Source organism: Eulemur rufifrons, chromosome 14 (genome assembly GCF_041146395.1).
Source record: "Eulemur rufifrons isolate Redbay chromosome 14, OSU_ERuf_1, whole genome shotgun sequence".
Lineage (NCBI taxonomy): Eukaryota > Metazoa > Chordata > Mammalia > Primates > Lemuridae > Eulemur > Eulemur rufifrons.
The window spans coordinates 20,990,293-21,008,050 of NC_090996.1; the positions used below are offsets into that span (position 1 = coordinate 20,990,293).

Here is a 17,758-nt window from a genome sequence, read left to right on the forward strand (position 1 = left end):
CCTAATACCACCTCTCTGCCGGACACAGCACGTGGCTGCTCCCCCCTGGCGTCTCACTGCCTTCCCAGGCTCCGTCCGGGAAGCGAGCCGCAGATCCCCTCTGCTCTTGGATCCCACAGACCTATGTGACGTCCTGTCTTGGGAGAGGGGGCTGCAGGCGTGGGTCCCCCTTTCTTAGAGACTTCCAGCATCTTCTCCTTGTTTCTCTTTGTCCTCCTTCCTCTCCAAGTCTGGGGATCTTTTCTAGTCTCATTACTGATGGTTTCAAATCTAGGTTCCTACCCTGAGTTCTTTGAAAACTCAGAAAGCCAGAAGAAGCTTCATTTTTGCTTTCTGCTTCCTCATCCCTTTGCTGAGGCAATAAATTCAGAGCAGCCTCGCTTGAATGGGAGACGGGCCATCAGAGGAAAAGGAAGCTCTGGAGGGGAAAAACATGTTAATATTCCAACATGGGCTCCTGCCAGACATATAGGCCTGGGGCAGGGGGCAGGGGGCAGGGGCGGGAGGGTGTGCAGAAAAAACACTGGAGGAAATGTGACAAAATGTTAACAGAGATGCTCTGTTTTGAATTTTTTATTTATATTTTTCTGAATTTTACAAAATTCCTACAATGTATATTATTTTTATCACCATGCACACAAAAAATTAATTCCCATTCGTCTGTACTTTACACTCTAGGCAAGTCGAATTTATTGCTTGAGAAATGGCTATCAATCCAAGCACAGTAAATACCACACAAGGTACATTCCAAAACAAAGAGACAATGTACACAATATAAAGCAGAAAGTACAAAATATAAGCCCTCGGTAGCTTGGGTTCGTTTCTGAAGTGGCGAGCAATTGCTTTTGTTGTAACTTAGGACTGCTTTGCCAGTCTGGGGGTGTTGGAACAGCTGAGCTTGAGGGAGCAACAGAGTAAACCAAAGACTTTATGACATAACGTATCTCCAAAAGAAGCTTTTGTGTCTTGAGGCAGTTGGGTTTTCTGTGACTACAGCTTGATGGAAATGGGGCTAGAGAGTATCTTAGATTAGGACCGCAACAGCGAGCCTGAGAAGGGATTCTTGTTCCAGTGGTGTGTTGGGGACACCCTCCAGGAGGGGAGTGAGGGAGACAAGTTGGGACAGGAAAAGGAGCGAAGTGGAGAAGGGTCTCGGCTGGAGGCTGCCCTCAGCCCGGCCCCGCGGGGACCTCTGCAGCGCTGATTGTGCCAGAGTTGAGTCCGTGAGACTGGGAGAGCGATTGAGGGGTGAAGGCGTCGTGTAGATCAGAAGGAGGGGTGAAACAGCTGCAAGGGGAGGAGGCTGCCGTCAGAGAAACGGATGTTGGAGGTAAAGTGATTCAGAGCACAACGAGGTCCGGGGCCCGGCCATGCACTGGTGGTGTGGAGGACAAGGTTTTCCGCACTGAGAGGCTGGCGTGCTGGCTGGCTGTCCCTGTGGACACTGAAGACACCAATGACCGTGGCAGGATTTGGGGTGGAGATGAAGGCCATGGGTCCACTACCACATCTTCAGCGAAACATGGTGGGGTGTGCCCAGAAGGACCGAGGATGACAGAGAAGAGGGGGAGAACGTGACGGAGGTGGGCTGTGCAACCCTCAAATCTGCAGGGATTTTTACACAAGGATGAAGGAGAAATGAATGAGCCAAAATTGCAAACAGTGGGCCCTGTCTTCAGGGACCCTGCGTTCCTTCCCTGAACTGAATCAGTGAGGTCTGCCTGGAGCGAGGACAGTTACGGCCAGAGCAAGGCGTCCTTCTAGGCTGTATTGTCTGACATCTAAAGCACAGGAATCTCTAAGCCCTAGGAAGACAGGGACCTTATCCCTCTTGTTCACCAGGCAGGGCTGTGAAAGGTCATGCTAGCTGCTGATTGAATGAATGGCTGAATCCATCCATTTATCTATATTTCACAGTAGCTCAGCAGAGGTCGCCAGTGCAGTGATACAGAGCACAGGCTTTGAGGTCAGACACCTGAATTTCCATTCCAGCCAGAGCCTCGGCCGTTTACCTGGGTGGTGCTGCGAGGGTTAAATGAGCTGGTGATGAGTTGGCACCGCACTGGCACGTGGTAAGTTCTCCATGAATGGCCTCAGTTAGTAAAATCCCTTTCCCGGTAAAGCTCTGAGCCATCCCTGCGGGGTGACTGGGTGGAGGATGCGGGTGAGTGTGACGGGAGGGTGGGGGCCCCGGAGGACTCCAGGCTGAGGTTGCGCCCAAGCCTCTGCGTCCCACCTGGCCCGGCCCGGGGCGGAGCCTCCTCCGGGTGGGGCGGGGGCCGTGCAGTCCCTGGAGGCACCGAGGGACCCACCAGCCCGGCGGTACCGCTGCCCCCTGGCGCTATGGCGAGCGCTGCCCGGGGGTCGGGGCTCCTGCTCCAGCTCGCAGCGCTGCTCGGGACACTCGGGCCACAGGTGAGAGCCAGGACGGGCGCCAAGTCTCCAAAGTCGCTTCCCTGGGGCGCGATCCCGGCCGGGGCACAGCGGGGCAGCGAGGTCACCTGTCCCTCCCTGGGGCTGGGGGCGCCCCAAGTCGCCCCTGTTGAGTGAAAACCTCCTGGGTTTGGGGGTTGCCAGTTGCCCCTACAAACTCCTAGCTGGGGAGACCGGCCAGTGTGGAAAAGGCTCAGGCAGACTGAGCACCCGCCTCTTCTGCAGGGAGGGGACAGTCTGGGAGAAGGGGGCAGCCCCGCAGCGAAGCCAGGCCTTTTAAAACTGGGGATCGGGGCTTCCTTTGAAAATATGAACTTAAGGGTCCTCTGTTGAGAAATGCGCCTACGCACCCAGTTTTACAGTTTCAGACGCTTCATAACAGGACCCCCTTACCCATGACTGAACCCCAGGTTCAGAACCTCCGGGATAAATGAGCCGGGTGTGGGGGGTCTGGTCAACCCTGCTGGGAGCAGAAGAGACCAGTCTTCCAGAAATGTAGCTGAAGGATAAAAGTCGCCCAGCCTCGAATCCAATTGTTGTCCAGCCTAGAATCCAGCCTGGAGCCCCCATGGGGTGAAAGGGACTGGTAGAGTCAGGCAAAACCCCCTCTCCCCCTGCCCGGCCCCCAGTCCCCCTTCCCGCTCTGGGTCCATCCCATGGTTGCCAAGAAAGAATATGAGCCCAGTGTGGCCAGATTGGGTGTCTCCAGAAAAATTAGAAATGAGAAAAAATTAGAAGTCTGGATTTTTTTTAAAAGGGAAATCTTCCAATTTTTAAAATATTGGCAGCTAATTAAAAACAAAATTTTGAAATACTGTAACAGTCAAACAAAATTCAATTGTGGGCAGTCAGTCTGTGGCCCCTTCTGTAGGCCATTCTCCCTCCCGCCCCGTTGCAGATGACAAAATTGAGGCCCAGGAAAGAGAGAGACTTGAAGGCAGTTTCCTGACCCTCCACCAAACGCCAAGGGCTCAGCCCCAGACCTGAGGGTCCTGGAGCAGGATGTGGCCTTTGCAGGGGTGCGGCTGGGCCACCCGGATGTCAGGGTTCCTGCTGGGAGCTCAGCCTCGCCCTGTTTGCTCAAGGAGGGACTGGAGCATGTGAGTTAAGCCCAGCAGGGCCACATGTCAGGGTGGCTCCAGGCCTCCCTCCCGCAGCCGCCCCTCAGCCTTGGTTCAGGGGGCCCCCTGGAGCCTGGCACCAAAAGCAGCTGGGCCAGTTTGGGGAGGCAGAGTGGGGCATCCCCAAAGAGGCAGACCTTGTGGCATAGGAGAAAGAGGCCAGACATTGGAATCAGAGCGATGGCAGGTCAAGGCCTGGTTTTGCCATTTATTATCTGTGTGGCTTTAAGCTGATTACCTAGCCTTCCTGAGCCTCAGTTTCCCTCATCTGCTCAATGGGGAAACTAATAGCACCCATCTCCTAGGGAGGTTGTGAGGGTCAATGAAGTTGTTTTGTAAAGGCCTTCAGTCTTCTCTGGGAAGCCAGAGGGAGACGAGGGAAGAGGGAATGAAGTGGGAATCTGGACACAGTGGGAGCCAAGGCCTCCCCTCCACAACCCCCCAGCTCCCATGGTAACCCCTCTCTGGAGTCAAGGAGATGATGGGTGAAGCCAGAAGCTCCCCCAACATCCTTTGTCCCTTCTCTGTCCCCCTCTGGGGAAAGGGAGTCATAGCCAGCCCTGTCTGAGGCGCAGGGGTAAAGGGTGGTCCCAGACCTCTCAGAGATCTCACTTTGTTTCCCACCACAGGTCCAGACCCTCAGGCCCGAGAGCCTCCTGCTGGTGTCCACCTTGGATGGAAGTCTCCACGCACTGAGCAAGCAGACGGGGGACTTGAAGTGGACGCTGAAGGATGGTGAGCAAGTGGTCACTCCTCCCTCCTTGGGCCCCTTGTTTGGTTGGGTGGGGGAGTCACCATGACATAGAGGATAAGAACATGGGCTCCGGAAGCCAATAAACCAGTGTCAGCAAGCAGCATCACCACTTGCCAGCTGTGTGGCCTTGGGAAAGTCACTTGATCTCTCTGAGCCTCCATGCTTCACCTGTAAGGTGGGGCAAAGAGTGATGACCCTACCTCACAGAGTCCTTGGGAAGATGACATTACATTCATGTCAAGTGCTTGGCTTGGTGTCTGGCCCACCGTAAACATTCATGCTTTTCAATGGAGTCTGGAGGGGACTGCTCATGCTCCATGTCCCTGTCCCTGCAGATCCCATCATCCAAGGACCAATGTACGTCACAGAGTAAGTGAACCTGGGGCCTTTTAAGGAGGGGGCAGCCGGGAGATGGGAGAGCCGTGGTTGTCTCGAGAGAGATTTTGTTTGTGGGGGAGGCATGTTGGAAGTAAAGGAAGACAATGGGTCTGGGTGTGATATGGGGAGGATCTTGGAGCTTCAGGATGTCTCCTACAAGGACAGGTTCCTGCTAGCTGAGAGGTTGAAGGGAATGGGGCCCTTCATGAAACCAGGGGGCCATGAACCCAACCTTCTCTGTGTTCCTCTCTGCTCCACAGAACGGCCTTTCTCTCAGACCCAGCTGATGGCAGCCTGTACATCTTGGGGACCCAGAAACAACAGGGACTAATGGTGTGTTTCCTACAGTGCGGGGGGCAGCGGGTTGAAGAGATAGTCTGGTCAGAATCTGGTGTTCTGCAGAGGATGGAAGTCGGGCTCTGAGTGCACTATGAGAAGACCTCCGGAGGGAGCTGTTGAAAGAGCAGTGAGGGGCAGCCCCTGCTGTGTCTGCAGAGCAAACTGCCTGTCAGGCCTTTGAGGGCTTTGCAGGGGCTTCTCCGGGACTCTGAGGGTTTTAAGGAAAAATGTACATATCAGTTAGCTTTTGCCAAATAACAAATCACTCCCAAACTCAAGGACTTAAAACCCAAACAATTTATTCAAAATGTGGTGGGATGACAATATAGGCTGGGGTCAGCTGGGTGGTTCTTCTGCTGGTCTTGACTGAGCTTGCTCGTGCTCCTGTGTTCAGCTGCTGGTCAGCTGATGCCTCTGTTTCTAGAAGCTGCTCAGTAGTTGGCTGGCTTTTGATAGGGACAACTGGGCCATATGTTTCTCATCCCCTAGCGGGCAAACCTCAGCTTTCTCACATAGTGTTAACAAGGGACCCAAAAGCAGCAAGAGTTCGCGAGCCCAGTACACGAGCTCTTCTCAGCCTTCTGCTTGTGTCACATTTGCGGATGGCTCATCAGCTAAAGCAGGTCACATGGCCAAGCCCAGAGTCCAGTGGTGGAGAAACAGACTCCACCTCTCCCTGAGAAGAGCTGAAAAGTCGCCTTGCAAAAGGACACACATACAAGGAGAGAAGGAATCTGTGGCCATTTTTGCCCCATCAGGAGTCTGATGAGGGCTATTGGACGTGACTCTGGATTTATTACAAGGCACAGGGCGGAATGTGTTTTATCAGGATTCTGACCATGCCAGGAGAAGCCTGCCAGAAAGGGCCTAAGTAGGTGATTTAGGAAGCCGAGTTAATAAGAAATTTCAGTGTGTGAATCAGGCAAGGTACCAGCTGCAAACACACGGCCCACTCCAATAGGATAGTCTGAGGGTGTTTCATTAAAGGAATTGCTTACAGAGATGTGGGCGGAGTGCAGGAAACCGTAAGGGATAAGTATCCGCTAGTTCTGTTGGGGTGGGGTGCTGTTGTCAGCCCTGACCCTGGAGGCAGAGGAGGGAACAGCTACCACAGCCTGGAGCTGGAGGGAGCTGTACTGGGAACCACCTGATGGGACCAGAGGCCTTTGGTGTAGAGACACAACCAGCCCATCTTGACTCTGGAGAGAAAACCAGCACCCCCTGATCTCACCTGTGTCCCTTATCCAAACCCAAGAGGAAGCCAGAGCACAGGGCACCCACGCTCACAGTCCAGACAAGTCCGACTCCAGGAGGGGGCAGGGTAGAGAAGGGTGGAGGGTGGTCTGCACTCAGCTGCCACCAGCTCATGGTCTCCTTCATGCTGGAACAGCTCCTCAGCGTCTCTGAGTCTTTCGTGGCTGTTGACAGTTTCGAAGTCTCCGTGTGAGTTTTCGAGGAGGTGGTCAGGCCGGGATCAAGTGGATTGTGTGGCACCTTGGCACTGGGTGTGGGATTTTCTGTAGTTCAAGAGGCTATGGAGCCTGCCTGGCTGAGTTCAAGGCCTGGCTCTGCTACTTCTCAGCTGTGTGACATTAGCCAAATTACTTGGCCTCTCTGAGCCTCTGTTTCCTCACTTGGAAAGTAGAAATGATAATAATACCTAATGAGTTAGGTATTACCTGAATTAGTTGCTATGGAAATGGGTTCACCTGGCATAGTGAGTGCTGTGTATGTGTTTATATTCTTACTGCTTTCTGGAACTTTTCCCTTTCCTAGAAACTGCCATTCACCATCCCTGAGCTGGTTCACGCCTCTCCCTGCCGCAGCTCTGATGGGGTCTTCTACACAGGTGAGCGTCTCGCCAGGCTGTGGGATGCAGGTCCAGCCAGCAGGGACAGGGACCTAAGCCATGATGGGCCGGCTGGGCGCAGGACCCACACTGCCTCCCATGCTGTCCTGAAAATGAACACACATTCCACAGGCCGGAAGCAGGATGCCTGGTTTGTGGTGGACCCTGAGTCAGGAGAGACTCAGATGACACTGACCACAGAGGGTCCCTCTACCCCTCGCCTCTACATCGGCCGAACACGTGAGTCAGACCCAATTGCTCTGGGAAGCCTCCCCTTTTGCTCTGCCCAGGCCTGGCCCTTGCTATCCAAGTTGAATCCAGGCCAGTCAATCTGTCAGTCATCAACAAACAGTCTATTGAGCACTGAACGAGAATCTGGGGTTACAGCCCTGGTCTCTGCCCACTGGGATGCTCACAGACTGCTGGGCCTCTGGGCTGTGTGCTCGGGAAGCCCCACCCCCCCAAGATGAACGGCCCCTGGGGTGGAGTGGGGAGAATCCTGCGGATGTTTTTGGTAATCTTGCTTCTGGGGCTCCTAGAGTATACAGTCACCATGCATGACCCAAGGGCCCGGGCCCTGCGCTGGAACACCACCTACCGCCGCTACTCAGCACCCCCCGTGGACGGCTCGCCCGGGAAATGTGAGTGCCACCTCTCTCCGGCCCCACCTTGGAGCAAGGGCCCCCACTCAGGGAACCCTGAATGGGACCTACCTGACCCCCGGGAGACCCCACATCCTGAATGACAGCCCCCCAGGCTGACCCTCACACACCCTGAGCGTTCCCTCAGCATCCTAGCTCTCCTGTATGCCAGTGACCCCAACCAGGTGACCTGGATGACCCCCTGCATCTTGAGTGACCCCACACGCCCTAAGCCCTGCATGTTGAGTGGCCCCTGAAAGTGACCTCGTCCCCAGACTGACTCCCAGGTAACCCTGACCACCCCCTTGATATTATGACCAATACCTGCTGCCTAAGTGGCCTTGCAGGTGCCCTACGTAACCCCTCGGACCCTGCCTCCACCATTTTGCTTGAGACCCTTTCAGGTAATCCTGACACATCACAAGTGACACCCCAGGGTCCCCTGAATGACCCCGTCACACTCCAAGTGAGCCCCACGTGGCCCACATGCCTCCAGGCCACCCTGATCAGCCCACACTGGGTGGCCGTCGCTCTGACCGTGACTGATACCCACACCGGAGTGATCTCTCTCGAGCGACCTGGACTGACACACACGCCTGAGTCACCTTTGGAGGATTCTGACTGATCCCCTCATGTCAAAGTGACCCCTTGAACTCTGACCTTCTCATGTCCTGATAAGCCTCCAGGTGATCTCATCTGACCTCCACACGCCTGCATGACCCCCCGAGAACCCGGCCTCAGAGCACTCCCCTCACCCCAGATGCTTGCGGTGCCCCCCGTGGGAGCCCCTGCCCGCCTCTCCCCAGCCACCTTTCTTGGCAGACATGAGCCACCTGGCGTCCTGTGGGATGGGCCTGCTGCTCACCGTGGATCCAGGGAGTGGGACGGTGCTGTGGACGCAGGACCTGGGCATGCCCGTGGTGGGCGTCTACACCTGGCACCAAGACGGCCTGCGCCAGCTGCCCCACCTCACGCTGGCTCGAGACACCCTGCATTTCCTCGCCCTCCGCTGGGGCCACATCCGACTGCCTGCTTCAGGCCCCCAGGACACAGCCACTGTCTTCTCTGCCTTGGACACCCAGCTGCTGTAAGTGTTCCTGCCTGGGGCCCGGAGAGGGAGCCTGTGGGAGAATTGCAGCGTGGGCCCAATGGCCAGGCACGACGTCCAGCCATGACACACCAGTACAGCTAAGCCAGGTGTCAAAGTATTTCGAGCTGATTATTTACCAAACTGGTTGGTAAATAACCAGTGTCCTGCCCTGCCCCCTGAGTATTCCCGGGACACCCTGGAGAGCCCCACTGCTCAACAACTGATCAGGTAAAACCTGGCCTGGAGGGAGAACTCCAGGTCTCAACCTATTCTGACTGGTAGGTGCTGTGCCTTACTGATCGCTAAATACTTCAAATATCACCTGTATGCGCCTAATACCTTAGTGTGCCCATCTTTTTGTTGTTTGAGACAGAGTCTCACTCTGTTGCCCAGGTTAGAGTGCTGTGGCATCAGCCTAGCTCACAGCAACCTCAAACTCCTGGGCTCAAGGGATTCTTCTGCCTCAGCCTCCTATAGGTGCATTTCACGACGCCCAGCTAATTTTTTCTGTTTTTAGTAGAGACGGGGTCTTGCTCTTGCTCAGGCTGGTCTTGAACTCCTGAGCTCAAGCTATCCTCCTGCCTCAGCCTCCCAGAGTGCAAGGATTACAGGAGTGAGCCACCGCACCTGGCCAGTGTCCCCATTTTGAGGAACAAGTAGACAGATTGAGAAAATCAGGAATTGTCCGTTCATTCAATTTACTCCACAAACATTAATTGAGCACTTACTATGTTCCAGTCTCTTGCTAGGGTCCAGGAGTACAACAGTAAATAGCCCAGCCATTGTTCCTGCCTACAGGAATCTGAGTCTAGTGGGAGAGATGGATATGTAAAGAGGTGATTATAACACGGTGAGGTATGGGTTGAGATAAAAGAAGTACAAGGTGCTATGAGAATGTATAGGAAGAGTACCCAAATGGAGACTGGGGGCAGGAGGCAGCCCTGGAAAGCTTCCTGGAGGAAGAGATGTCTAAGTTGAAACCTAAAGGATGAATAGGAAACGAGAGAAGAGAGAGCATGGAATCCAAGGGAGAGAAAGAAATTAAATAATACTGGAACACAGATCTGGGCAAGGAGTAAGGTCTGAGACTGTTAGTTAGGGAGAGATCTTGTAGGATAATTAAAGGGTTTGGGCATTTTCCTCTAAGGCTAAGAAGAAGTCACTGGAGAGTTTCAAGTAAGGAAGTGATTTGGTCATATTTGCATTTCAGAAAGATAAGCTTGGCTGCAGTGTGAAGGATATCTCAGAATGGTGTCAGGGAAGAAATGGGTACTTCCAAGATGCTGTGTTAGTTTAGACAAGACATGAAGATACTTCGTACTAGAGTTGAAACCCCAGAGATGGAAATAAGTGAAGGGTGAGAGATATTAAAAGAAAAAACCAGTAAGAATTTGGTGATTAGGGAGTTTGGTGACTGTGAGCAAGGGGTCAAATGTCATGCTCAGGTTTCTAGAAGCATATGGGTGCTGTCATTTTCAGAGGTAGGAGCACTAGAGGAGGAGGGGGAGAAAAACAAGAAGGAGGTGGCACATGAGGAGATGAGATCATATTTAGAAAACTGAGCTCTTGAAAGAGATCTGGGTTAGATACAGATTTGGAAATCGTGACCATAGAGTTTGTATCCGTTAGCTTTTGCTGCGTAACAAACCACCCCGAAACTTAGAGCTTAAAAACAGCAGACATTTATCATTTTTAGAGATTCTATAGGTCAGCTGGGTGGTTTTTCTGGTCTCTGCAGTTAGCTGGTGACTTGGTTGAGCCTGGACAATCTCGGATGGTCTCACTCACCTATCTCGAGGTTGGAGGACTGTCTGGCTGAGGGGGCATCAAATAGAATGGTTCATCTCTACTCCACAAGGTCTCTCATGCCCCAGTGGGTAGCCTGGGCTTCCTCACATGCCGGTCCCACGGCTCCAAAGGACAACACGAGAGGGCGAGCCCCGGTGCACCAGCACTTTCCAAGCCTCTGCTCGTGTTATATTTGCCACTGTCGAACTGGTTGAAGCAAGTCTCACGGCCGAGCCCGGAGCCACGTGCGAGGGACCGCTCCAAGGGCATGGGCGTGGCGGTTACTGAAATTCCCCGCCGCCATCGTTCACCCTGCTCCCCTTTTCCTTCTCTCCCACTAGGATGACCCTGTATGTGGGGAAGGAGGAAGCCGGCTTCTACGTCTCTAAAGCCCTGGTCCACACAGGGGTGGCCCTCGTGGTGAGAGGGGGTCTCTGAGTGGGCGGGAGACGGGGTGAAGCGGGAGAAGAGCCTCCCCCACTCCTGGTTCTCCCTCTTCTGCTGCAGCCCCGCGGACTGACCCTGGCCCCCACAGACGGCCCCACCACAGAGGAGGTGACGCTCCAGGTCTCAGGGGGGCGAGAGGGCTCCCCCAGCACCGCCGTCAGATACCCCTCGGGCAGCGTGGCTCTCCCCAGCCAGTGGCTGCTCATTGGTGAGTCCCCTGGCTCAACTTGGGCGTAGACGCAGATAAAGCACCTCTGGGCCCAGCTTCTGAGCTGGAACACTGAGGTGTCACCTTTTTCCCCTCCCCTTAGGACACCACGAGCTGCCCCCTATCCTGCACACTACCATGCTGAGGGTCCACCCCACCCCGGGAAGTGGGGCTGCTGAGACAAGACCCCCAGAGAGCACCCAGGCCCCAGCCGTCTTCTTGGAGGTCAGTGCTGGGAGGACAGAGAGCAGGGGGCACCCAGCAGGTGGGGGCACAGCCCTGGCCGTTTTTCTCAGGCCGCGAGCGTGGCTCGATTGGCCTCCCACAATTTCTTAGAAGAGAAACATTTTGTTGTTGTTACTGCCAGAAATGTGCTACGAGTGTCAAAATGATCTTGGCTACCTAAATCGTGACACGTGGGTCACTACTTTCTTTATTCTTCTTCAGTGTCAAACTTGCCAAATATTCATCAAGTGAAAAATTGAAAATGGAAGAACCCGCACACTCTCCTGGGAGAGGGTTGAACAAGAATCATAGTTAAGTAGTTCAAGGTTAGAGGAAATAGCCAGGGCCTAGAGCACCAGTTCTCAAATCTCATCAGAATCACCTAGGAGACCATCCACCAAGTTTGGAACCTCTGGAAGGGGATATCTGTTTTTAGTGACACCCCAAGAGTGTGTGCATTTTTTAGCGATACCCCATGAGATGCTGGCCGTCTGGTGGGCTTGGAAAACCACGCTCCTGGGCACCGTGATGTTTCCCACCGTACGCAGACCACGCGCTGCCCCTTCAGGAAGCCCAGCCTGTACCGGATGTGAAGGAAGGCCGGGGGTTCCACGGTGGGAAGGGTGCTAAAGGGAAAACCGCTTTGTCCCCAGCTCCTGAGCCTGCACCGCGAGAAACCTTGGGACCTGGAGCTGCGTCCAGAAGAGAAAACTCCAGCGTCTTCTCCGTGGCTGGGATCCCAGGACCTGCTGGCAGCTGGCCTCACTGCCGTCCTCCTGGGAGGCTGGATCCTCTTCCTCCTGGGGCAGGTAGGCCCCGCGCCCTGATCTCAGGTCCGTCCTGGGGTCTTCCTAGGGGGCACTCCGCTCCTCCCCTCCGAGACCACTCAGCCACTCTCTCCCTCACCCAGCTCTGCCTTTGTCCCCTGCCTTTGAGCTGCTGTGCTGCGTAAGTTCATGCCCCAGTGTGAGGCCATCTCAGGACAGAGGCTGGGCCCACCCTGAGGCAGGGCCTGGCCCTCGTGTTTCTGCAGCAGCAGCTGGTGGAGAAGCAGCAGCAGACGCCCCTGGCCCCGGCAGACCCTCCCCACGTCTCCCAGGACACTCGGTCCCAGCATTCGGAGGCCACTCTCAGGGGCCAGAAGAGGCTTCAAAGCCGCTCAGAGCAAGCCCAGCCACTCGACGACCCTGAAGGTGAGCTTAAGTGAACCGGACAGGGCAGAGTCAGGGACAGAGAAAGGGGAGGGACAGATTTAACTTCAAAGTCGCTTTATTAAAAGCCGCTATAGCGGGGTGGTTAGGCCTAAATGCATTAATAAAAGAGGGTTTCCAGTAGCGCCTGCTGTGTAGTCGAGCACTCTAGAAGTGTCTGCTATCATTATTTTAGTACTTTCAAAGACTCTGGATGTAGCTAGAACTGGGTGTGGATCTAACTCCACATCTGTTAACCTCGATGGGTTGTTTAACTCCTTTGAGCCTCCACGTTCTCATCTGTCAAATGGGAATGACAACATCCATCTCATTATGTCAACGCTTCATGAGAAGTCCCCATCATCATCATTATTAAATCATACCTAGGTAATCTTATTAATATGCATGTTAAAATAATATCATATTTGGTAACAGTCATAGTAAATGAACTTGGTACAATTTTTCCCCTTTAGGCATTTTTGCTTTTTAAAGATTTCTCTTGTCTTTTCTCAATTTAGTCCTGTATGTAAGCCCTTCCAAGGTTCCTCTGGCATCTGCAGGGTGTGTTTATCGATCAGCCCAGGCTGTTTCTCCTGCTTCTCTGGCTCTGAGCTGGGCTCCTGCCTTCTGTTCTCTCCGGCCTGGCACCTCCTGGTCACCACTCGAACCACTTCCTCATGCCTCCGCCCCACCTGCCGTCGCCTTCCTGAGGCTGAAGTCCACCCACCCAGTGCCGTTCCCAGTGTTCAGCTCTGTGTTGGCTGTGCCACAGCCAAGAGGGAACAGCTCCCCTCCTCGGGGGTCTGCTCTTTGAGAGGGCCCCGTGGCAGAGTTGCCTGAGTCCTAAGGTGTCGCAGTTCTTATCATTTTACTGGCTCAAGGTGGGTCCACGTAATACTCACCCACTGCATCCCTGGACCTTCTGGCTCTGGCGCTGAGCCTGGCTTGTTTTCCCCAGGCAACCCCGACTGCCCCTTTCCCCAGGATGGTTCTTGTCAAAGTCCTCATGGACTTTCTTATGGTTCACAAAATCTACAGTGGAGTCACATCCCACTGTCATTTCGCTTACACGAATTCGTTTGCACGTGCGTGGCCGGGCGTCCTTCGGGACTGCTCTCGGCAGCACACATTCAACCGCAAGTGGATGCACCCCAGCCTGAACCACAGCCAACATTTATATAGCGCTGACTGTGTACCAGGCGCTGTTGGGAATGCTTTGCTATATTAACGCATGATACAACATTCCTGTGAGGTGGATACTGTTTGAAACCCTCTTTTCTGGAAGAGGAAATGAAGGCGGAAAGGTTTGTGACACCTCCCGCGCCCACCGCAGGCTCACAAAGCTAGTAAGTGGCAGCTCAGGGGTTCAAATGGTGACAGACAGGTGGCTGGCTCCAGCGTGTGCTCTTTATCTCTGTGGGACGGTGTCCCTGTTTGAATGCTGGCAAATACCCAGGAAAGATTGTGACTGACTTTAAGTGTTCCCCAGCCTGTGTAAAAGCAGCAGCCAAATGCATCGTGTACTCAGGATTTCCAGAGGTAACTCTGACGGTACTGACTGTATGCTATTTTCCCCCATATGGTGACTCCTGATGACTTTAGAACTTAACCCGTGCATTTGCTGTGTCTCTGTTACAATGCTGCAGGAGGCTGAGCCAAGGGATGCCAAATATCTGTGTGTGCAGACTGAGCCTCCTCCCGCCCCCCGACCCTGCTCATTATTTCTGCATTCAAGGCCTCTGGGGTCCTAAGTCTGGCCTCTCCCTGGCATTGAGGCTGCTCCTGAACATCTAACCCAGCAAACTCAGCGAGCGTTTACCCCATGCCAAGGGCACTGAGACCAGGGAAGGCAGACACGCAAGAGACTGGAAGCCCAGCAGAACCAAACCAGTGGCACAAAGGGGACAGGAAAGGTGTGGGTGGCAAAGGTGGGCAGAGGCTCCCTGAGACACCGCCCTCTTCTCCCCCAGCGGAGCCACTCACTGTAGTGGGCAAGATTTCCTTCAACCCTAAGGACGTGCTGGGCCGTGGAGCAGGCGGGACTTTCGTTTTTAGGTGAGTGGCAGCCAGGAGCGGGGCTGGGGACGTGGCTATCACAGCCGTTGCGGTCACCCTCCCTGGGAGAGCCATTCTTTCAAAGACTCCCCAGGTGGGTCCAGGTTGATCCCTCATTCACCAGTTCCTGCCTTTTCCTTTATCTGCTCTCTGAACAACCCCCCCCCACCACCACACACTTCTTGGCCGCCTCCCAGGGGACAGTTTGAGGGGCGGGCAGTGGCTGTCAAGCGGCTCCTCCGAGAATGCTTTGGCCTGGTTCGGCGGGAGGTCCAGCTGCTGCAAGAGTCCGACAGGCACCCCAATGTGCTCCGCTACTTCTGCACAGAGCAGGGACCCCAGTTCCACTACATCGCCCTGGAGCTCTGCAGGGCTTCCTTGAGGGAGGTGAGTTGGGGACGGGGTGGGGGGGAGGGTCAGTGGGGAGGTCCTGGGCTGGAGAGTGATGCTTTGCCCCTTGCTGCTGCTCAGTACGTGGAAAACCCTGACCTGGACCTGGGGGGCCTGGAGCCCGAGCTGGTGCTGCAGCAGCTGACCTCAGGCCTGGCCCACCTGCACGCCTTACACATAGGTACCCGCATCCGCCTCCGCTCCCACCCTCAACCCCCTGCCACCCCCCAGCGCATAGACACCCAGCAGCCAGTTCCCTCTCTGTTCTCCCTCCGCTCCCCTCCCACAGTGCACCGGGACCTGAAGCCGGGCAACATCCTCATCGCAGGGCCTGACAGCCAGGGTCAGGGCAGGGTGGTCCTCTCGGACTTTGGCCTCTGCAAGAAGCTGCCTGCCGGCCACCGCAGCTTCAGCCTCCGCTCGGGCATCCCGGGCACGGAAGGCTGGATGGCGCCTGAGCTCCTGCAGCTCCTGCCCCGAGACAGCCCGGTGAGTGTGCGTCTTCTCACCAGTCTGAGCCAAACCCCTGGTGGCCGTGTCAACCGACAGAATTTAGCCAGATTTCCTTCTCACATCCACCTCTCTGGTCCCCAGACCAGTGCAGTGGACATCTTCTCTGCAGGCTGCGTGTTCTACTATGTGCTTTCCAGCGGCGGCCACCCCTTTGGACAGAGTCTTTATCGCCAGGCAAACATCCTGGCAGGGGCTCCCTGTCTGGCTCACCTGGAGGAAGAGGCCCATGGTGAGGGAGACCCGGCCCAGCAGAGAAGGGAGGAAGGAGGGTAAGGCTGGGCAGGCCTGAAGCCATCCCTCCTCTCCCACCCTCCAGACAAGGTACTTGCCCGGGACCTGGTTGAAGCCATGCTGAGCCCACTGCCGCAGGCGCGGCCCTCTGCGCAGCAGGTGCTGGCCCACCCCTTCTTCTGGAGCAGAGCCAAGCAACTCCAGTTCTTCCAGGTCAGAGGGAAATCTTGGGAGGGGCCCCCAGGAGTTTGGGTCCTGAGCAACAAGAAAGGGGATGCCAGATGGGCTGGGGGGAAACAGGAAGAGCTACCTGGTCCAGGCAGCCTGGTTCCTGGTCTAAACCAGGATGGCGCCTGGTCCTAAACTGCCACCCTGGCACTCCATGGGCCACTGTTACCGGCTTTGCCAGCCCCAGCCGCCCCTCCTATGGGAATATACCCATTCTTTTCTGCCTGAGTTGTCACTCAGCTGTGCCCCTGCTGATGGCCCATTCCACTTGTGTGACCTTGAGCAAAGGGGCTTACTTTGTGCCCCTGAGCCTGTTTGCTCATCTGTAGAATGGGGACAGCAGTACCTTCCTCTCAGGCTGGGGCTAAATAACATGGAGGCGTGGCACCAAGCCGCCCTCCCCAAGAGGCGACGATCCTCACCATCCTAAACCACTCCCCAAAGTCATACCACACTCCTGGCCTTGTGGCCCTCAGTACTGGCCACAAGGCTCAGGAGCTCTGTGGGGTCCTAGGATGTCAGCGACTGGCTGGAGAAGGAGTCTGAGCAGGGGCCCCTGGTGAGGGCACTGGAGGCGGGGGGCCACGAGGTGGTCCGGAACAACTGGCACAAGCACATCTCTCTGCCACTGCAGACAGGTAGAGGCCACATTCAAGTGGGCCTGGGAGGCTGAGGGGAGCCCAGTGGGGACAGCTTTGTCACCAACCAATTTCCCTGCCCACAGATCTGAGAAGGTTCCGGTCATACAAGGGGACCTCAGTGCGAGACCTGCTCCGTGCTATGAGGAACAAGGTGTGTTCTGGGGCCTGGGCGGGGCCTGGGTCTTGGGAAGGCCCGGCCACAGCTGAGCCAGGGCTCTGCTCTACCCGCACACCCAGAGGCACCACTACAGGGAGCTCCCGGCTGACGTGCGACAGGCGCTGGGCCAAGTCCCCGACAGCTTCGTCCAGTACTTCACGAAGCGCTTCCCGCGGCTGCTGCTCCACACGCACCACGCCATGAGGAGCTGTGCCTCTGAGAGCCTCTTCCTGCCCTACTACCCACCAGCCTCGGAGGCCAGGGAGTCTTGCCCAGGGGCCGCTGGGAGCTGAGGTGGGCCAGGGGCCACAGAAGTGGCCTCCACGCTGGGCAACCAAGGAGCTGGCCCCGTGGCTGAGACTGGCTTCAGTGTCACAAGGGACTGGCAGAGGCCTGGTGCCTGGGGCTGTTGGAGCAGAGACATGCCTGGACCCCAGGCCCCCTTAAGGGAATACAAGAAAGAGAAGATTTACATGTGTTTAATGTGTATAAAGCCAAAGAAAGGACAGTCCCAAATTCAATAGAAATATTCTGTACAATTCATAGGGTGGGGTTGAGAGGGAAGGGGAAGGGGCTATGGAACCCCACCCGAGCATGTACAAAAATAACTTATACACAGCAACCCCCATGGGCAAGGACCATGCAGCTCTGTGCCCAGCCCCCAGGGCTGGGGGCCACATTACAAAAACAGCACTGTGGGCGCCGACCAGTGCAGGCCCCAGGTGCTGCTGGGAGTGGGGAGGGGCACGAGTCCGGGGGTGCCTATGAGGAGGCCTTGAGGCGGTTGGTGGCCGAGCGCGAGCTCAGCAGCTTGTCCACCATGGTGCGGGCGTAGCGCAGCCGGCTGGCCAGCTCCTTGCAGCAGCCGTACTCCTCGAGGAGGCTCAGGCGGTACGTGCGGAAGTCACGCTTCTCGTCGATGTAGGTCACAGCTGCCATCAGCGGGCACAAGATGAGTTTGGTATGGTCCTATAAGGGAAGAAGGGAGGGGACTGAAGATGCCAGCTGCCAGTGTGTGGTGGGGGAGTATAGGGGAGGAAGATGCCCCAGCTGCTGCAGGGGGAGTCGCCCCGCTCCCTT

General features: G+C 55.6%; 2 protein-coding genes across 3 annotated transcripts in view; one reads left to right on the plus strand and one right to left on the minus strand.

Moving 5' to 3' along the window:
• The first annotated feature begins 2,340 nt into the window (after positions 1-2,340).
• Positions 2,341-16,973, plus strand: ERN2 (endoplasmic reticulum to nucleus signaling 2). Of its 2 annotated transcripts, XM_069486806.1 has the most exons (22): positions 2,341-2,415; positions 4,184-4,289; positions 4,644-4,677; positions 4,947-5,019; positions 6,802-6,874; positions 7,007-7,114; positions 7,414-7,515; positions 8,338-8,602; positions 10,735-10,813; positions 10,901-11,048; positions 11,152-11,273; positions 11,927-12,091; positions 12,310-12,466; positions 14,434-14,518; positions 14,716-14,905; positions 14,990-15,089; positions 15,198-15,397; positions 15,503-15,650; positions 15,738-15,865; positions 16,395-16,518; positions 16,605-16,672; positions 16,759-16,973. In XM_069486806.1, exons 1-22 carry the CDS (start codon positions 2,344-2,346, stop codon positions 16,969-16,971), a joined length of 2,760 nt encoding a protein of 919 aa, XP_069342907.1. In that variant the 5' UTR covers positions 2,341-2,343; the 3' UTR covers positions 16,972-16,973. The 2 variants fall into 2 exon arrangements, with proteins under 2 accessions (XP_069342907.1, XP_069342906.1); XM_069486805.1 differs by lacking the exon at positions 11,927-12,091 and having other exon boundaries at positions 2,344-2,415; positions 12,307-12,466.
• Positions 16,974-16,987: 14 nt separating this feature from the next.
• DCTN5 (dynactin subunit 5) overlaps positions 16,988-17,758 on the minus strand; it is a 32,481-nt gene continuing 31,710 nt past the window's right edge. The window contains exon 15 of the mRNA XM_069486807.1: positions 16,988-17,647. Within this exon, the coding sequence (XP_069342908.1) occupies positions 17,441-17,647 (207 nt within the window). The 3' untranslated portion in view covers positions 16,988-17,440. The remainder of the gene's footprint in view (positions 17,648-17,758) is intronic.